This window comes from Chanodichthys erythropterus, chromosome 5 (genome assembly GCF_024489055.1).
Source record: "Chanodichthys erythropterus isolate Z2021 chromosome 5, ASM2448905v1, whole genome shotgun sequence".
Classification (NCBI taxonomy): Eukaryota; Metazoa; Chordata; class Actinopteri; order Cypriniformes; family Xenocyprididae; genus Chanodichthys; species Chanodichthys erythropterus.
The window spans coordinates 36,819,781-36,836,549 of record NC_090225.1 but is presented as its reverse complement, the minus strand read 5'-3'; the positions used below and the strand labels follow the sequence as shown (position 1 = coordinate 36,836,549).

Here is a 16,769-nt window from a genome sequence, read left to right as displayed (position 1 = left end):
CCTAGAAAACAATATATAAAATGCTACATAACAGATAAAACAAAATGAAGAATGTACTTCAGGGACATTTTATGCCCAAATATTTTAAATAGTTGCACACATTTGTCACTTTCCATGGCATTCCTGCCATGAGCACTGGTTAATATCTGACCCTGATGTGTAGTGAGTGAGTCTAGTCGGGAATGCAGCTCTACTCGGATCTTAGCGAGTGACGCATTGCGGGTACAAATTGACCAATCAGAAGCCGCCTCTCCTGGCCATAACGTACAGTACTGCGATTGACGCATCACACTTTAGCAGAATGTATGACTCCGCCGGTTAGCTAGTTCCACTCAAAACAAGCCCCCCTCGCTGCATAGCATACATTTTCAGGATTTTAAGACGTCGCTATCGTATAAATCTTCGGTACTCTGTACTGCACGCTCATGCATCACAATTGTGACATTTTTGATGATCGTTTCTGTTAGGGAAGGAAGTGTGTTGGCGGATGGAGAAAAAGCAGGGGGAGGGGTTTATAAGCGACCATTAAAGGCGCGACAAGCCCTGTATGATTGCATCCTGTTTGTTTGCCAGCTGCGGACTGTTGTTCTGTGTGGAGATACATCTGTTAAAAGAACGCGATGGTGAGTAAAAACTGTTATGTCTTAATGTTACTGTTTATTTGGTGCAAAATGTCATTATTATAGAAAGCATTTATAAAATAATGTGTGTTACAGTCAGCATACAGTTCGTTGTTATTGAATAGTTATATATATATATTCATTGAATGTATGGTAGTGATATGGTTTAATGACTGCTTGTGTTTTATATATGCGTATCCATTTAGTTTCATAGGGGAATATCAGTTAAATATTCTATTCTTGCTGTAACATGAAATAATTTAAAGCAACAGCTTGAAAAAGCTTCGTTGATAGCGAATACAGTTTAAGGGGCACGTCAGCTGCGAATATGGCGCATTTCTCTTGCACAAGCTTATGTTTGAATATGTGCTCATTATCAAACACGCATATGGAAAGCATTGGACTCCTGTGGTCCTTTAATTCAATGTTCTCTTCATGAATAAAGCAGTAAAAGGCTTTTATGAGCGGTGGAGAGAGACTGCGCCACCTTCTGCAGTTAGCGTTAAAGATAAAGTTCTCCCCAAAATTAAAATAGTCATTTATTCACTCTCATGTGGTTATAAACCCATAAAACTGGTTGACTTTCTCTTTTGGAACACAAAAGGATATGTTAAGTGCTGACGCGTACTTTCATTCCATCTTTTTTTCCCCCCATAATGAAAGTGAATGGAGACTGAGGCTGTCATTCTGTCCAACATCAAATTTTGGGGTGAATCGTTCCTTTTAATAGAAGTGAATCAGATCCTTTATGGTTCCCCCAGACATGTCACCACCAATATTAAAATTAATGGTTGACCAATATAGTTTTTTTTGTAATGGTTTGTTCCTAAATGATTAGATTAGTATGCTTAATGCTTAATACGTGGTGTCATCATTGGTTTCAATTGAACGTCTTCTCTTTTTCTCCTTTGCAGGCTGACCAGTTGACAGAAGAACAGATTGCCGGTAAGACATCCCCCCCCCCCCCCCTCCCGTCCATTGGCACATGGTCAGTGGTGTGGATTCCCGTGGTTTCCCCTCTTCACCCCACCCCCCACCTCTCTCTGTGGATTTATATTATTTCCTTTTATGGCGAGTCCTGAGACTTGGTCAGGACACATTCCCCAAATTAATGGGCAGGTTGTTGTGGTGGGAAGCGTGTAACACAAGGCTTAAAATCTAAGTGATTGAGTAATTTCCTGTGGCTAGTTGTAGTTTTCGATGATCACGCCCTTCTCTATTGGAGAGAGTTAGTAACTGCAGGCACTGAGGAACAAGGGTGTGTCCCCTGCTGGACTCAACATCTCAATGGCTTTGACGTGAAGTTACAGTTTCACTGACTGCTGGTTTGCTTTGAGTCTTTTCTGACTTAATACTGCAGATTCTAGTATCATGATGGACTTGTACGGGTTACTTTGGTGGTGTTCTTGATGTTATTATACGTTTCCAAGGTGTTTTGGATTTTAGGGTAATTTTTATGGTTTATTTATTTTAATTTATTTTTTTTGGGAGGGGGGGGAGCATCTTTGTCTCTAATGTAATAGCATATATGTGCGAGAATTGTGCTTGTTTTATGACAACAGAACAATTTTTATTTAATTTTTAGGTGATCTGAAATTCATACTTCTGGCATCGCGGGCAAAGACCACCCTGCAAGTTTAGTGTTATTCTACATACTTTGAAAGAGAAGGAATGTGAAAACCTCACTCTTACACGACTAACTTTGCTTTGACTAATGATTCTGATCATGGTTGTGTTATTACAGTAGAGAACCGCAAACAGAAATGCTCTGAAACCATTTAGGTCATTGTGGTCTGTCTCCATAGTGACAGTGAGGTCATGGTGGTTTGTCCATCGAGACATAGTCTCCAAAGTGTGTTTCCCTGGAGATCGTGTGAGGTCACAGCAGTGTTTCCATAATGCTCTGAAGTCTAGATCCTATATCCGCTCAAATGGGTCACAGCATTGGATCTCCATATGGTTCAGTGGGTCTCCATAGGAACAGAGTTAGGTCACAGTGCTGGATCTCCATAGAAACGGTGCCTCAGAGTTGATAGTTTGCATAGAAGCAGGGTAAGGTTTCATTTATGCGAGAACAGGCAGTTTTTTCTGCCAGTGGCGTTTTTACATAAACAGATGTCACATTTCTCTTTAGAGGGATTGATATCTAGGACTTTTTCTTTTGTGGTTGTTCAAGCCTGTTCTAGTTTGGGTGTCACACATCTTCTTCCTGTGTGTGCCTTTGTGTAATAAGCTGGTAATTACAGACTGCTGTAGCAATGCAGATTTTTTTTCCTCCCCTATGCAGTGTTCATTATGAGTATGGACAAACTACTTTTTTTAAGGACTGCCTATCTGTACTATTGTGCCTAGTAGTCTCAGATCCTGAGTTTTACAGTCAACATGAAACTTAATTTGCAAAGTCCCCCCCCCCCATAATCAGACATTTGACAGAGCGAGAGGGAATATACGCCAGGACATGTTGCTTTCCATTAGTAATTGGTTGGATTGTAAATGTAGTAGTTACTTTTCAGAATAAAGCTTGGTGGTTGAAAATGAAAGGATTTATAACAGCAGCCAAAAAGCAGAGTTGCTTCATAGCTATTACATTTTAATAAAAGGTTATAAAGTAGGGATGCACCGATATATGAATTTTGGCCGATAACCAATAATTCTTTATATTTGAAAGCTGATAACCAATATATTGACCAATATATTTATATATACATGTTGCACTTTTCTTATTGGGCCAATAACGATAATATTAAAAATGAATATATATCGGCCATTACTGATATGGTGGCCGATATATCATGCATCCCTATTATAAAGGGATTTTTGTTCTTTGAATAACTGATGAATCATTCAATAAGACCAGGAAACGCATGTTAAAGTAAATTGGATCAATCTTACGTTTCTTTAAATGCACTATGGTTGAGCTCAAGCTTCTTTTGCATTAATATCTGAGAGCTTGTTTTGAAAGCGAGTGTGTAAAGTATATTTGGGCATCCCTTCTTTGGAACTGGCCCCACTGGTTCCTCTGTGTGTCTTTTGTGTTTGGTGTTTGTTTATCTTTGGGAAACTCTGTTAATACAATATCCTATTCCATTTATCTGTCACTCTTCACAGAATTCAAAGAGGCTTTCTCACTCTTTGACAAGGATGGTGACGGCACCATCACAACCAAAGAGCTGGGCACTGTCATGCGCTCGCTCGGACAGAACCCAACAGAGGCTGAGCTGCAAGACATGATCAATGAAGTGGATGCTGATGGTAAGGACGATCACATGCATCCTCAATCCAAGTGAATGGTAAAAGATGGGGGTTTATCTGAATTCTTTTGCTTTCTGCTTAGGAAATGGGACGATAGACTTCCCAGAGTTCCTGACCATGATGGCGAGGAAGATGAAGGACACAGACAGCGAGGAGGAGATCAGAGAAGCATTCCGTGTCTTTGATAAGGTAAAGCTTGTCCAGTTCCAGAATAAGACACTAGTTGCTCACAAAGTCATGTGCAGTCACTGACCTACATATCCTGTGCTTTAGGATGGGAATGGTTACATCAGCGCAGCTGAATTGCGTCACGTCATGACAAACCTTGGAGAGAAGTTGACCGACGAAGAGGTTGATGAGATGATCCGAGAAGCAGACATTGACGGAGACGGACAGGTTAACTACGAAGGTGAGCTGATAGACTGTGATTGTGCATTTTCAATCAGGACATGGTTTGTTTAATATACTGTTATGTGGAGTGGGATTTTTTGGATCAATAAGATTGCAGCACATCACGCAGTCGTGGCTGCATCTTTAGGTCATGTAAGAAGTCTTGTCATCGTTCAGAAACGGACTAACCCCTTCTCTGTTTCCACAGAATTTGTACAGATGATGACGGCGAAATGAAGGCCTTGTACAGATCCTCTCTCTTCTATAAATAATTTGCCTTTTTTCTGTTTAATTTATCTGTAAAATGTTAAGTCCCCCCCCCCCCCCCCTTCCTCCTCCCGGCTGTCCAAAGGAACTGCATGTAAACTGCATAGGATCTTCAGTCCTCATGTCCCTTTCTTTTGCTGTCATCGTGTTTTTTGGAGTGGCGGTGCAGTTACACGATCAGGTGCTTGTTGCCGCGAAGAGGGGGTTGTGACGTGCAAAAACGTACACGTCATGTCTGTCTGCCCCCCTCGTGCGTAGCAAGAGTGGAGACCTGCCAGCTGGTTGTCTTCTGGCAGCGACGTTGGCATGGCAACAATGTAGAGGAGTAACTCTGCATGGACTATGGACAAAGTATATTATATATATATATATAAATATATATATATATAAATATATATATATGAAATTTCTCAACATTGCACTACTGCAAAAAAAAAAGAAAAAGACACGGGTGTATCTACAAGATACTCGTACATAAACTCTTTTTGTATCTGCTGTTCTATACTAAGAACTTGTTTTGATTCTTACAGTGCTTTTTAATGTTTTAATCACTTATTCACATTAGTTTTTTTTTTCTTTCTTTACTTTTTTCTTTCTTTCGTTTTTTAAAGCCGCTTAATGGCATTGTCATGCCTCAGATAGTCCATTCCAAGTTGTATATTTGTTTTCCAATAAAATTGACTACCCATATTGAAAAGTTTCTTTGTTTGCGAAGCATCATTTAACCCTCTCATTAAAAGCTCTTCTGTTAATCATTATGCATCCCAGAGCTGATTTTAGAAGTTTGAAAATGCTATTTTCGTTAATTAAGTTGTTTACTATATTTATTGTAATAGTTAAGATTATTATTCATTTGTAAATCATTATACAATGCGTCTCTGACTCAGCTGGACAAAGTACTGTGTGTATTGACAGGATAGGATTGGGGCGTGGCCTCGATGTCAAAAAACAAAAAGCTCATTAAAGTAATCTTGAATGACAATTGTTGTAAAAGTCATCCTTTTCCTCATGAGAATATGTCTGTTCTGTTCAGAAGTTGGGCTATGTTTATCAGAGGCTACAGTAGTTGGTTTTTATGCATGTTTGGAGTATTTATGCTGTAAAAAGAGTTATAATATAGTTTGTATTAGTTATAATATAGTTATTACACAGCTATAAAGTGTCATTCATGCATTTCTCCAAATGAAATAGAATGGAGGAGCTTTTTGGGCAGTCCAGAACAAAAGTATGAGATGATTGTTTTTATTTTATTTTTTTTGTTGTTGTTGTTCAAGAGCTTATTACAATGACAACAGTAAACTGAAGCGTGGCTGTTATTCATGGTATGTCAGCGTTGAAGTGCACTGGTACAGGAGACCAATCTGACAAACCGTAAACACTGGGCCCTTCAAATGCTTGTTAGAAGCATGTGTTCCTGGTCGCCTAGCAACAGAGCAGAACATTCTGCCCTAAACTCCCAGAGAGAGCTGCCTTCCCTGCTTCACAGCTTCTGCTATGTTATTCATGTGTGACAAACCCTTACACATGGATGTGTCATATGCCTCTTACATGATAGAAATAATAAAACTCATCATCGGCAACCTAGATAGATCCCTTTCAAAGCTTGGGAAATTTATTGTGGAACTCAGATTAATTTATCTCATTTAATTTAATACCTTAGGAGAAATTAAAACAGACATACGTATGCATACATACAGTACAAAAGTACAGAGTACAATAATTGTGGATAGCAGCTCAGAATAACTTGGCCTTTAAAAATATGTATGAAATTTTAGATTTTTGATCAGAGAATTTGATGAACCAACTCGTTGAGCATTTTTCTTCAATATGAAACAAATTCAGTAAATGTAAATAATGAATCAGAGAGCAAACAAATAGCAGAAACTTGTGTATCCAGTACTCTCGATTAATAGTTAATAGTAATAGTATCTAAGCAACGCTTGTTGTTGAGGTGTCTGTTTCAGAAGACAATCACGATCGACAGAACTATGGCCACAGGAAGAGCGCAAACATTACCCAAAGGAAAATGTATAGATGGGGTAAGTTTGGGTGCATCAGAATTACACAAGAACTATTTCTTTATAGAGCAGGGATCTTCAGGCCCACAGAGTTTGAGGGGTTTAGTTCCAACCCTTATCAAACACACCGTCCAGTATTCTAGTAATCCTGAAGACCTCCGTTAACTTGCTCGGGTGTGTTTGATTAGGGTTAGATCAGCATTAACACAACTATTCAAAGGTTTGGGGTCAGTGATTTGATGTTTTTTTTTTTTGTTTTTTTTTTGTATAATAATTAATGACATAATATGTATGATACAATATGTATCACAGTTTATGCAGTACAACTGTTTTCAATATTCATAATAATAAGAAATGTTTCTTAAGACACCAAATCATAATATTAGAATGATTTCTGAAGGATCATGTGAACACTGAAGACTGGAGTAATGATGCTGAAATGACTGCTGAGAATTCAGCCTTGCCCTCACAGGAATAAATTACATTTTAAAAATACAGAAAATTGTAATAATATTTTACAATATTGCTGTTTTTACTTTATTCTCGATAAAATAAACCCAGCCTTGGTGAACATAACAGAATCTTACCAACCCCAAACAGTAGTGCATATACTGTATCCTTTTAGTGATCAGTGATTTTTCTTTTTCAGAAACATAAAGAAGAAACGTACACTGACAGAAGTGGTTGGTGGAGAAACACTATTAAGGTAGGTGATGTTTTATGAAAGATCCAGCCATGGATGTAAAATTACTTGTTCTGAAACAAATTTATTTAATGACAAACACAATATGATGAAGTGTACTTTTGGTGTACAAATGGCCTCTGTCTTAAAAAATAAGGCCTGATATACATCGCTCATGAAAGTAGCTTGTATTTATTTTGATGCTCATATTAACAGGTTACAGCTTTCACACTGCCTTCGTAAGCAGCACTGTGTAAACAGCTGCAAGAACAACCTATTTTTGTAATAAAAAAATATGAAAATGCACCTAAACCTATTAATCAATACAATTATGCTTTTACTCCAGATTATTTAAACAGTGTTTGGGCTCTATATGGATTATTAGCCATTTGGATGATTTCACAATGTTTATGTTTGTTGTAATAAACTGTTACTAAAGGTCATACTCAGTGTAGTAAGCCAGAAATTATGTAAATGTGAAACCGGCGTAAAAGAGGTCTCCTTTTTCTACCACCAGAATTATCCCATTCCTGGCAGTTACCACATCCGAGACTTCATAGAGGAGACAGGACTGAACCCGGTGCCTAAGACATACAGCTTCAAGGGCCCCGGGCGAAACACACTCATGTCGACTGTGCGTCGAGGAGATCTGCTGTTGCCCGGAGCATATAACATTACTGACTCAACCAATGAGGCTCTGCGGCGCCAGGCAACTTACTCTTTCAAAAACTGCCCCAGACCTGACAACCACACTTTAGGCCTCAGAGATAAGGTTAGTCAGTCACAATGAACGGGACATCACACCAATAATCTAAAAGCATTCAAAAGGTGGTTACAGCCTTGAAATCAGTTTAAAATACTGTCTTAAAATTCCATTTGGTGTACATATCAGTTTAGTGTAACACGCCATTCGATTATTTTTTTGGTGACTGATACTAAAAACAAAAGAAAAATATTTATCTGATATCAGTGGCTGGAGTAAAGCTCTCACCTTCGATTATGTCAAAACAATTGGTTGATATGTCAGTGTTTGTGTGTGTTTAACACAGGATATTAACCTGTCACCTGGTCAGTATGATGTTACGGAGAAGCCTGTCCCCAAATCACCCTGCAAGTGAATAGCCCTCACGCTCAGCACGCTTTCACACAAGGCTAGTCAGAGAACATCACACACTGCAGCTCGGCGATGTTTTTCCATCTCATTCTCAGCTTCTTCCTTAACCTTAGGCAGTTCAGAAAACAGCCCTCAGATGCTTTAATGCAAGACTCAACAATAAGGATGGTCCAATGACCAGGGGCCAGTGTCAGAGAGTTGTGACTTTCCCTTGCCTTTGTACGTGTTGCTCAAATACATGTGTCTTAAAGAGATAGATTACCCAAAAATGGAAATTCTGTCATTAATTACTCACCCTCATGTCATTCCAAACCCATAAGACTTTCGTTCATCTTCAAAACACAAATGAAGATCTTTTTAATAAAATCTGAGAGCTTTCTGTCCCTCCATTGACAGCTATGCAACTACCAATTGACGCTTCAAAAAGTTCATATAGAGATTGTAAAACTAATCCATATGAATTGAGTGGTTTAGTCCAAATTTTGTAAAGAGACTCATCACTTTATGTGATGAACAGATTTAATTTAGGCTTTTATTCACATATGAACATTGATCAGTGAACATAAACAGAAGCTCAAACAAACCTGCTTGAGGCACGAGAACAAACCTCTTGCGGACAAAAGCTCAAACGTGCTGTGTAACACACGAGAACGAATCTCATTGATTCTTGCACATCAAGTGAACATGCTTGAGCTTCCGTTTACCACAACTGATGTGCGAGTTTATGAATGTTTATGTTTTACGATCTCTTTATGAACTTTTTGAAGCGCCAAAGTAGTAGTTGCATAACTGTCAATGGAGGAACAGAAAGCTCTCAGATTTAATCAAAAAGATCTTCATTTGTGTTCCGAAGATGAACAAAAGTCTTATGGGTTTTGAATGACATGAAGGTGAGTAATTGATGGCAGAATTTTTATTTTTGGTTGAACTGTCCCTTTAACATTTGGCTTTCTTTGATGTACTAAACTGAACAGTGTTCTTGAAAATTCTGCTGATTTAAATAAGCAATGTGAATTTATCAGGTTGGTTGACCTTTAATTATGAGGTTTTGTTGAATTTGTGAGAATGAAACTAGTGATGGAAGCATCAATTAAAAGGGGTTCAAAATTATAATCAGAGTATTTCATTGTCTTCCAGTAAAAGTTTTTAAAATCATTACTTTACAGCTGCATTATTTCCAGCTATTATAGAAAATTATTTGCTACTACTTTTATGGAGAAAAAACAAAACAAAAACATTTAATTGACATATAACATGTATTCAACTTCAAGATTTTTTTTGTCTTATTTTTCCCGCAAAGTCTTCAGTTGTTATGGACACTCATCAAATCATTACACCTGTTCATTATCATCTCATTATCACTGTGTATTTAAGTTGCTCTGTTTCACCCTTCAATGTCGGTCGATGTTTGCGTGTTGTGTTACCCCTGTTACACACATGCACACTGTTAAACCTTCTGTATGGTCCTGTGTTTATTGTATTGTATTGTATTGTATCGTATCGTATTGGATCCTGTGTACCTTCATCTTCATCTTCTTCATCTTGTGACAGGAAACAAGTAGATGGTTTATTTTAATGGAGAACAGGTGTCTTGACAAAAAAATGCTCCCTGTCAGATTGCGCTACCAACGCTATATTTGCATTGTTTTAAGGATAGGGTTAAGGTTTGGTCGGAGGATTATATGTTTGTTCGGAGCATTTTGTTTTGCAAAATGAAGCAGCCAACTGTATTGAATCTGAATGCAGCTGCATCACAAACCGTAAGTAAATGATTTCATAGTGCTTAGTCTGTAAATTATGGTTTTATATGAATAATGTTTTCAAAATACAACACCTGTTGATTTCCTATGCAATGACATTAGCCAATCATAACAGTGGCAGTTTACTGACAAGTTTTAAAGGAGTCACCCCTTAAAAATGGATAATTTTAGTGTCAGAATGAAGGTTGAAAATAATATTTTTTTGCATGCATATATAGGTTTTTTTTGTGCAAAAAACTTTATTAACATGTCAAGGAACATTTTAAAATCAATAAATATCAAAATAAATCGATGTCATGACCCATTTAATTATTTTAATTATAATTATTTTACCTTACAATCATTTTAGTTAGTTCAGTAATTATTTCAATTGTTGTGTAAAATTAATCATTTCAACATACATAGAAAGTAAATATGTTTGCACAATTTAATTGTGCGTAAGTGTTTAAAGTAAAAAGTAATTTTCTTAGCTTTGGAAATGTACTGATGAAATCAAAAAACGGGGGAGATTTATATCATAATGACCAGTGAAATGTTTTACATCAAAACTGAAATTGAATGTATGAGTAAAAGTAGAAGTATTTAGTTTCAATAGTACACTAGTTACACAAAAGTGTGAAATACAGTATTTCACACCACTGTGACTTAGAGAAGTTCACATGGCAACTAGCCATTTCTTTCTAACACAAGTGAAAAACAAAAAGTATTATTTTTGTGGTGGGACCAATGAAAGTATGAGTAGAGCACAAATCTGAAGCACCAGCCTGATTAAACAAATAGAAGAATCCTTATTGTTGTGGCCTTAAGTGTTTCACATGTGTTTGTCGACTCTTTAATTTCCTCCACCCTGTCTGCACTATTTTATTGTCTTCTCTTATGACACTCGTCTCTTATTGCAGACACGTGATGTTCCGATCAGCTGTACAGAGGGTCAGCTTTCTCCCGGTAAGTGTCCAGTTTCACTGTGAGTAATATAGTGTAACCTATTATGCGTATATTAAATGCTTTGCCTGTTTTACCCCAGAATGTTTTGTAAAGCACGTACATTCCAGTGAGTTAGTTTCACTGCTGCGCATCAGTGTTGGACCTCATGAACCGTGGCTTCAGTGGCAGTGTTGGCTGGTTATTCGAGCTGTTCTGGCAGCTGTCTGGTGTTGACGGAAAAGTGAGGATGCTAAATCATCCTCTGGGTCTCATTAGGGTGAACATTAGGGCTTTGTGTGGTTGTAGAAGTGTGTCGTTTCATGTAAGACAAGTGTTTTGTCAAAGGTTAAGTAGCAAAGAAACCTCAAGCTTATTCTTAAGATGACAGATCAAGAGCAAACAGGCAAATTGTATTACTCAGAGGCTGATCTTCCATAGCTTAAGGCTGGAATACATACAAGACTTTTAAAATCTGAACAGATTTTAAAACACTAGGCATCATACACTTGCCAACTTAAATGGTTATAGAGAAAGACTGGGCATCATATGCTAAATGATTGAGGATCACACACTACCAGACTTCAAAGTTGTTCAGAACACAACAAAAGATGTTCGGGCCGAACAATTCTAAGAACGATGAGGCTCAAATTTCTACTTGAACCTGGTATAGCACGAATCCAAACCGTTCTCGGCCTGGAATTCTCAGCATGATTGGATAAATTCGTACAGAAGCATGACTTTTTACCCAAGAAAAATGAAAACAATATATGTTCCAAAATCAGCTCAAAATATCAAAAACGTTTGATATCCTCTGACTGGATGAAATCATCTGAAGCTAAAAACTGGAGTCTGTGCTTATCGTACACCACACAATTTTGAAATTTGTCAGCTGCGACAGCCTGCAGACTGGCTTCTTTTCAATCAGTTGATTGAATGATTCAATGACTCACTCATAAATATACTCACTTGTTTTGCGTAAAGTAAGCATATCAAGCTATACAAATGAATGTGGATTGCATAGTTCAGATAATTTGATGAGAAATGACAGAGATCATATTGAAATCTCTGCTATCCTGGCAAATTTGAGCAGTGAGCACAGTTTGATATATTTTCTCTGAAACTCAAGAAGAGACATTTGAGATTACTGTGGTATTTTTTGATCAGGAAAAAAGTGTAAGCTATTTTTCTCTCTTTGTTTTCCATTCAAACTCATTGATGTCTAGAAGGTACTACAGAGACCTTAAATGCGATTTTTCAATCCTGAGTAGTTTTCACAGGTTCACCTTAAAGGGTTAGTTGACCCAAAAATGCTTAAAATACTTACCCTCATGTCGTTCCAAACCTGTAAGATCTTCGTTCATCTTTGGAACACAAATTAAGATATTTTTGATGAAATCCAAGAGGTATATGACTCGGGAGGAGAAGAGATTGTTGAATAAAGTCAATATTTTTGTTTTGTTTTTGCGCACAAAAAGTATTCTCATCTCTTCATAAAATTAAGGTTGAACCGCTGTACTCATGTTGACGGTTTTAACAATGTCTTTAGTACCTTTCTGGACCTTGAAAGTGGTGATTATATTGCTGTCTATGGACGAGTCAAATACCTCTCAGATTTCATCAAAAATATCTTAATTTGTGTTCCGAAGATGAGCAAAGGTCTTACGGGTGTGGAAGGACATGAGGGTGAAGTAATTAATGTAAGAAATGTCATTTTTTGGTGAACTAACCCTTAAGGTATTTGAAAATACAGAGAAAGCTTTTTATATACATATTAATATCCTATTTTTCTTTGTTGAGTTGTGAGTAGCTTGTGTTGGAGGGTGTTGAATCTGGCTTTTCTGGACAGGAGTCATACCCTTAATGAAATAATAGCTCAGTGCCTTTTCAGACATGTGCAGTATGGCACACAGCTATCCACTCTTATCCATGGGAATGTCGAGCTGGCTGGCCGTCCCATAGAAGAAGGGCCCAACGGCCTGATGCCTTTAAAACCATCGGAAGTTGACCTCATGAACAAGCAGGCAGAGGGAAGCAAGTTCCCATGCGGCCAGCATTAACACCTCCGGCACTGCTCAACCTGCCACACACACCACTGCACAGGCCAGCTGGATCAAGTGAGGCCGCCGGTGGAATCAAATGGCATGTAATGATAGCAGACAGCTTCTGTGGCACAGGCGTTGAGCAGTGGAAGCGCTTCTTCTCAACTACGCCTTTGAAAGCACATAAATAGGCCTATGTCTGTGATTATACAGTTAAGCTCAGGTTGACATATTGCTTTTTTTGAAGCACAATAATTTGATCTTCCAATCTAAAGGAATATTTCAGCCTGTGAAACACAAAAGGGGATGTTTATCAGAATGTCCAAGCTGCTTTTTTTTTTTTTTGCATATCATGAAAGTGGGTGGCTATTTAAATTAATAAGGTCCATAAAAGGTCCATAAAATGACATTTTTTGGGTGAACTATTTCATCACTTGGTTAATTAAATTAAATTACAATGTTTCTTTTGTTGACTTGACTTCCATTAATGGATTCAGAAGGAAGGACCAGCGCCTGGACATTACAACCCAAGGCCAAGCACAGGCATTGCAGTCACTTCCTGCTTTAGGTCTACAGTACCACGGCTGTACAGTGTCCACTTGGTGAGCTCCATTTCTATGCCTGTTTGATAACAAGCTCTACAACCATAGATTAAGTCTTACAACAGCAAAACTAGTCTTGGGTTTTCAATTTACAACACCGAATTCAGTATATTTATCATCATAAATGGAATGAATGTGCATGTTATTAAATGAAATGGGGCTAAAAGTCTCACCTTTGCTATTTTGACTTTTTTGGCAGGGAACTCCCGGCCCAGGTGTGTATGAGCCCATGTGGCACAAAGGCCAACGGCTCAGCACCAAGGTCAAAGTGGACTGGGCCTATGACCTCCTTTTTCGGAACACACCATGAACTTTGCCCTCCTGTTTGTCTTTGACCTTCCCATATGTATTCCTTCTAGTAATATTTCCCATTCTTTTGAAAGTAGGGTGTTGCTAGCTGGTATGTGACTGACCTTGTTAAAATATGGTTGAAATAATGTAAAATATGTTAATGTTTAATCCTAAATTGTTATAAATAGTTAACAAAATATGTATACATTTTATCAAGATCTGTATGAAATGACATTGAAACAACATTGTGATATTAACAGTGAGTTGGTTTAAAAAAAATCTATCTCTGCTATCTCTAAATGCTATCTCTGTTATGTCATGAGCTGACTGTGTGGCAGCCCATATAATGCACAAAGCTTTGTGATGATTCTCACACTCACATAACTCATTCAGCCTGAACAAAGAGATCATTGTCACACAATAAAACTGCTGTTTACAACACTCTCGCACAATAGCTAGATTAACCCTATTGTCAAGGTCCTGAATAATTCTGCTGACATTAATTATAATGCATATGTGGGTTGTATAGGCCTATATTTATATATCTAAGGAATAAATGTAATCTATAGTAGTCAACATCTGAAGTGGATCAAAAAAGTTAATCAAAGTTCTCCTAAGAACAAAGCTGTCCTAAGAAGAAGGTTTTAGGTCAACTTTGATGAAAGGTTTTGATCCACTTCAAATGTTGACAACTGTATATAGTTACTGTATGGTCCAAAAGTCTAAGGTCATGAGTAAAAAAATGCATAAATTTCCCATTTTTCTTATTTCATACAAAATGCTTAAAAGTTTGTTCAGTTGTTTGGTGCTAATTTAAAAAGATGTTGTACACTCACATGAGATGAAGACTGTACTCATAATAGTATTCTATAAGTATTTTAATTATAAATGACCTGCACTGTTTTACTAAACATCAGATAGTATCCTCACATTCTTTGGCTGTCGCCATATGGTAGTAGTGTTGTTTACTGATACAAAAAGTGAAAATCAGGCAACGGAACACATTATTGTGCTTTACGAGCAGAGACAATGGGAGAATCAGTACCTGTGAGGCCAGAGAAGCAGACAAGTTCTGAAACAAGAAGATAGAATAACCGTCAAAGGCGAAAAAAGAAAAGAGAATGTGAACATCAGTGCGACATAAACATGGTGGAAAGATTTGAAGAAAGAAAATCCTGAGTATTCCAAACTGCTGGACATGTAAGGGAATTATAACTTGCTAGTGCATAAAACTCATCATTGCGAAAGATGGCAGCACACATTGTGGTACTGGTACTTAAAGAAACAGAAGTTGCAATAGTCCTTTCTTCCTTATTGTGTCGTATATATGAGTGAAACGGCTTCTTGAACAAGAAAAAAATGTGGGGCGGGACTTGATTTTGTCCATCAGAAATTTATTGGATTGTTTGATCGTTGTTTGCTATTGGTCGATCTCATGCGAGTGACAGGTTGTCCCCCCTCACGCCAGTAAACACGTCATTGCAAGGTATTATATTCATATGAAAATATACTTTAATGGATGATACTAACCCTATTTTATTGCTTTTATTTTTGGTTATAATATGCAATATTGTTAATTCTGACCAAAGTATACATTGTATTACCCACTTTTTATGTAAAATGAGCCCCGATGTTTGTTTGTTTGTTTGTTTTGCTTTTGTTTCTGTACATTGTGTTGTTACAGATATGTGATGTACATTGTTGTGTAAGTGTTCAAGAAAAAGCAATAAAAATAGTATTACAAAAAAAACAACAAAAAAAACAACACGTCATTGCAAGAGCGAAGTCATTTTAATTAAAGATTACAAGAGCACATGAATTAAAAAAAGAAAGAAAATAATGAAATGCAAGGATAAATCATTTTAATAAATACTGCAAAATTTTATAAAAAATAAGAATGTCAATTTTGATTTCATGGTGACAGTGAAATACATGAAGAATGGCGATGATAACACTAGCTAAAGAACTACTGGATTTACATTTAATTACTAAAACTATTGGTAGTGCAATTTGAAAAAAAAAAAAAAAATGAACATTACTGTATGTAATTGTAACAATCGTGTTTAGTTTCATTTTGCTTGAGTTGTCATTTCATTGTTTCATTGTTCGTTGCTATGGTTTCTGATTAGTTACACACCTGTTTCTTGTTCTGTTGATTGTCATCTCTGTGTATATAAACCCTCAGTTTTCTCAGGCTATGTCTACACTAAACCGGATATATTTGAAAACTGAGTTTTCGTCTAAAAACGCTCCGCATCCACACTATCATTTTCAAACGTTTTCCAAAAGTTGCTCATCCACACTGAAACGTATGAAAACGCTTACATCCCCCTACTACGCATGAGTAAAGCTTCGACCTGCGTCATTCCCGCTAGGCGTTTATTTACTTTCCGGCAATGTTGAGGAAAGGCACTGAGTTTTTTAAATGGACCGACAGTGTGGTGGAGTTGTTGCTGCGAGTAACAAAGGAGTATAAAGTGGCCAAAGCAAGCGAGAATGTAGACTGGGAGACGTGTCTTGGCTGAATTGGTCATATGACTGCATCACATGACTAAAAATGCGTCATCGTATTCAAAAGCCTCCGTTTTCACAGTCCACACTACGACATGAACCCGGCGTTTTCAAATTTATCCGCTTTGGAGAGCGTTTTCCAAAAGCTATGTTTTCATTGACTTAAAACGCTGTCTCAGTGTGGACGGAAGGCCAAAATGGAGAGAAAAATATACGTTTTCAAACGAAAACGTATTAGTGTGGACATGGCCTCAGTTCTCTGTTTGATGTTGTTAATGGTGAATAGTTACTCTCTGTGT

The 16,769-nt window shown here is 37.4% G+C and overlaps 2 protein-coding genes across 2 annotated transcripts; both read left to right on the top strand.

Moving 5' to 3' along the window:
* The first annotated feature begins 496 nt into the window (after positions 1-496).
* Positions 497-5,493, top strand: calm2a (calmodulin 2a (phosphorylase kinase, delta)). Its single transcript, XM_067387004.1, has 6 exons — positions 497-623; positions 1,535-1,565; positions 3,729-3,872; positions 3,955-4,061; positions 4,146-4,281; positions 4,471-5,493. The coding sequence occupies exons 1-6, from the start codon at positions 621-623 to the stop codon at positions 4,497-4,499; spliced, it is 450 nt and encodes a 149-aa protein (XP_067243105.1). The 5' UTR covers positions 497-620; the 3' UTR covers positions 4,500-5,493.
* A 1,024-nt stretch (positions 5,494-6,517) lies between these two features.
* stpg4 (sperm-tail PG-rich repeat containing 4) lies at positions 6,518-15,584 on the top strand. Its single transcript, XM_067385039.1, has 7 exons — positions 6,518-6,568; positions 7,197-7,253; positions 7,747-8,001; positions 8,279-8,343; positions 11,003-11,048; positions 13,564-13,668; positions 13,868-15,584. Exons 1-7 carry the CDS (start codon positions 6,518-6,520, stop codon positions 13,976-13,978), a joined length of 690 nt encoding a protein of 229 aa, XP_067241140.1. The 3' UTR covers positions 13,979-15,584.
* The last annotated feature ends 1,185 nt before the right edge of the window (positions 15,585-16,769 follow it).

Excerpts from the sequence above, each read along its gene's own strand:
- calm2a (XM_067387004.1), top strand. Across the intron at positions 1,566-3,728 it reads GACAGAAGAACAGATTGCCG|AATTCAAAGAGGCTTTCTCA; the intron begins GTAAGACATCCC and ends CACTCTTCACAG. Across the intron at positions 4,282-4,470 it reads CGGACAGGTTAACTACGAAG|AATTTGTACAGATGATGACG; the intron begins GTGAGCTGATAG and ends CTGTTTCCACAG.
- stpg4 (XM_067385039.1), top strand. The coding sequence starts at position 6,518 with ATGGCCACAGGAAGAGCGCAAACATTACCCAAAGGAAAATGTATAGAT. Across the intron at positions 6,569-7,196 it reads AAGGAAAATGTATAGATGGG|AAACATAAAGAAGAAACGTA; the intron begins GTAAGTTTGGGT and ends TTTCTTTTTCAG. Across the intron at positions 8,344-11,002 it reads GTCCCCAAATCACCCTGCAA|ACACGTGATGTTCCGATCAG; the intron begins GTGAATAGCCCT and ends CTCTTATTGCAG.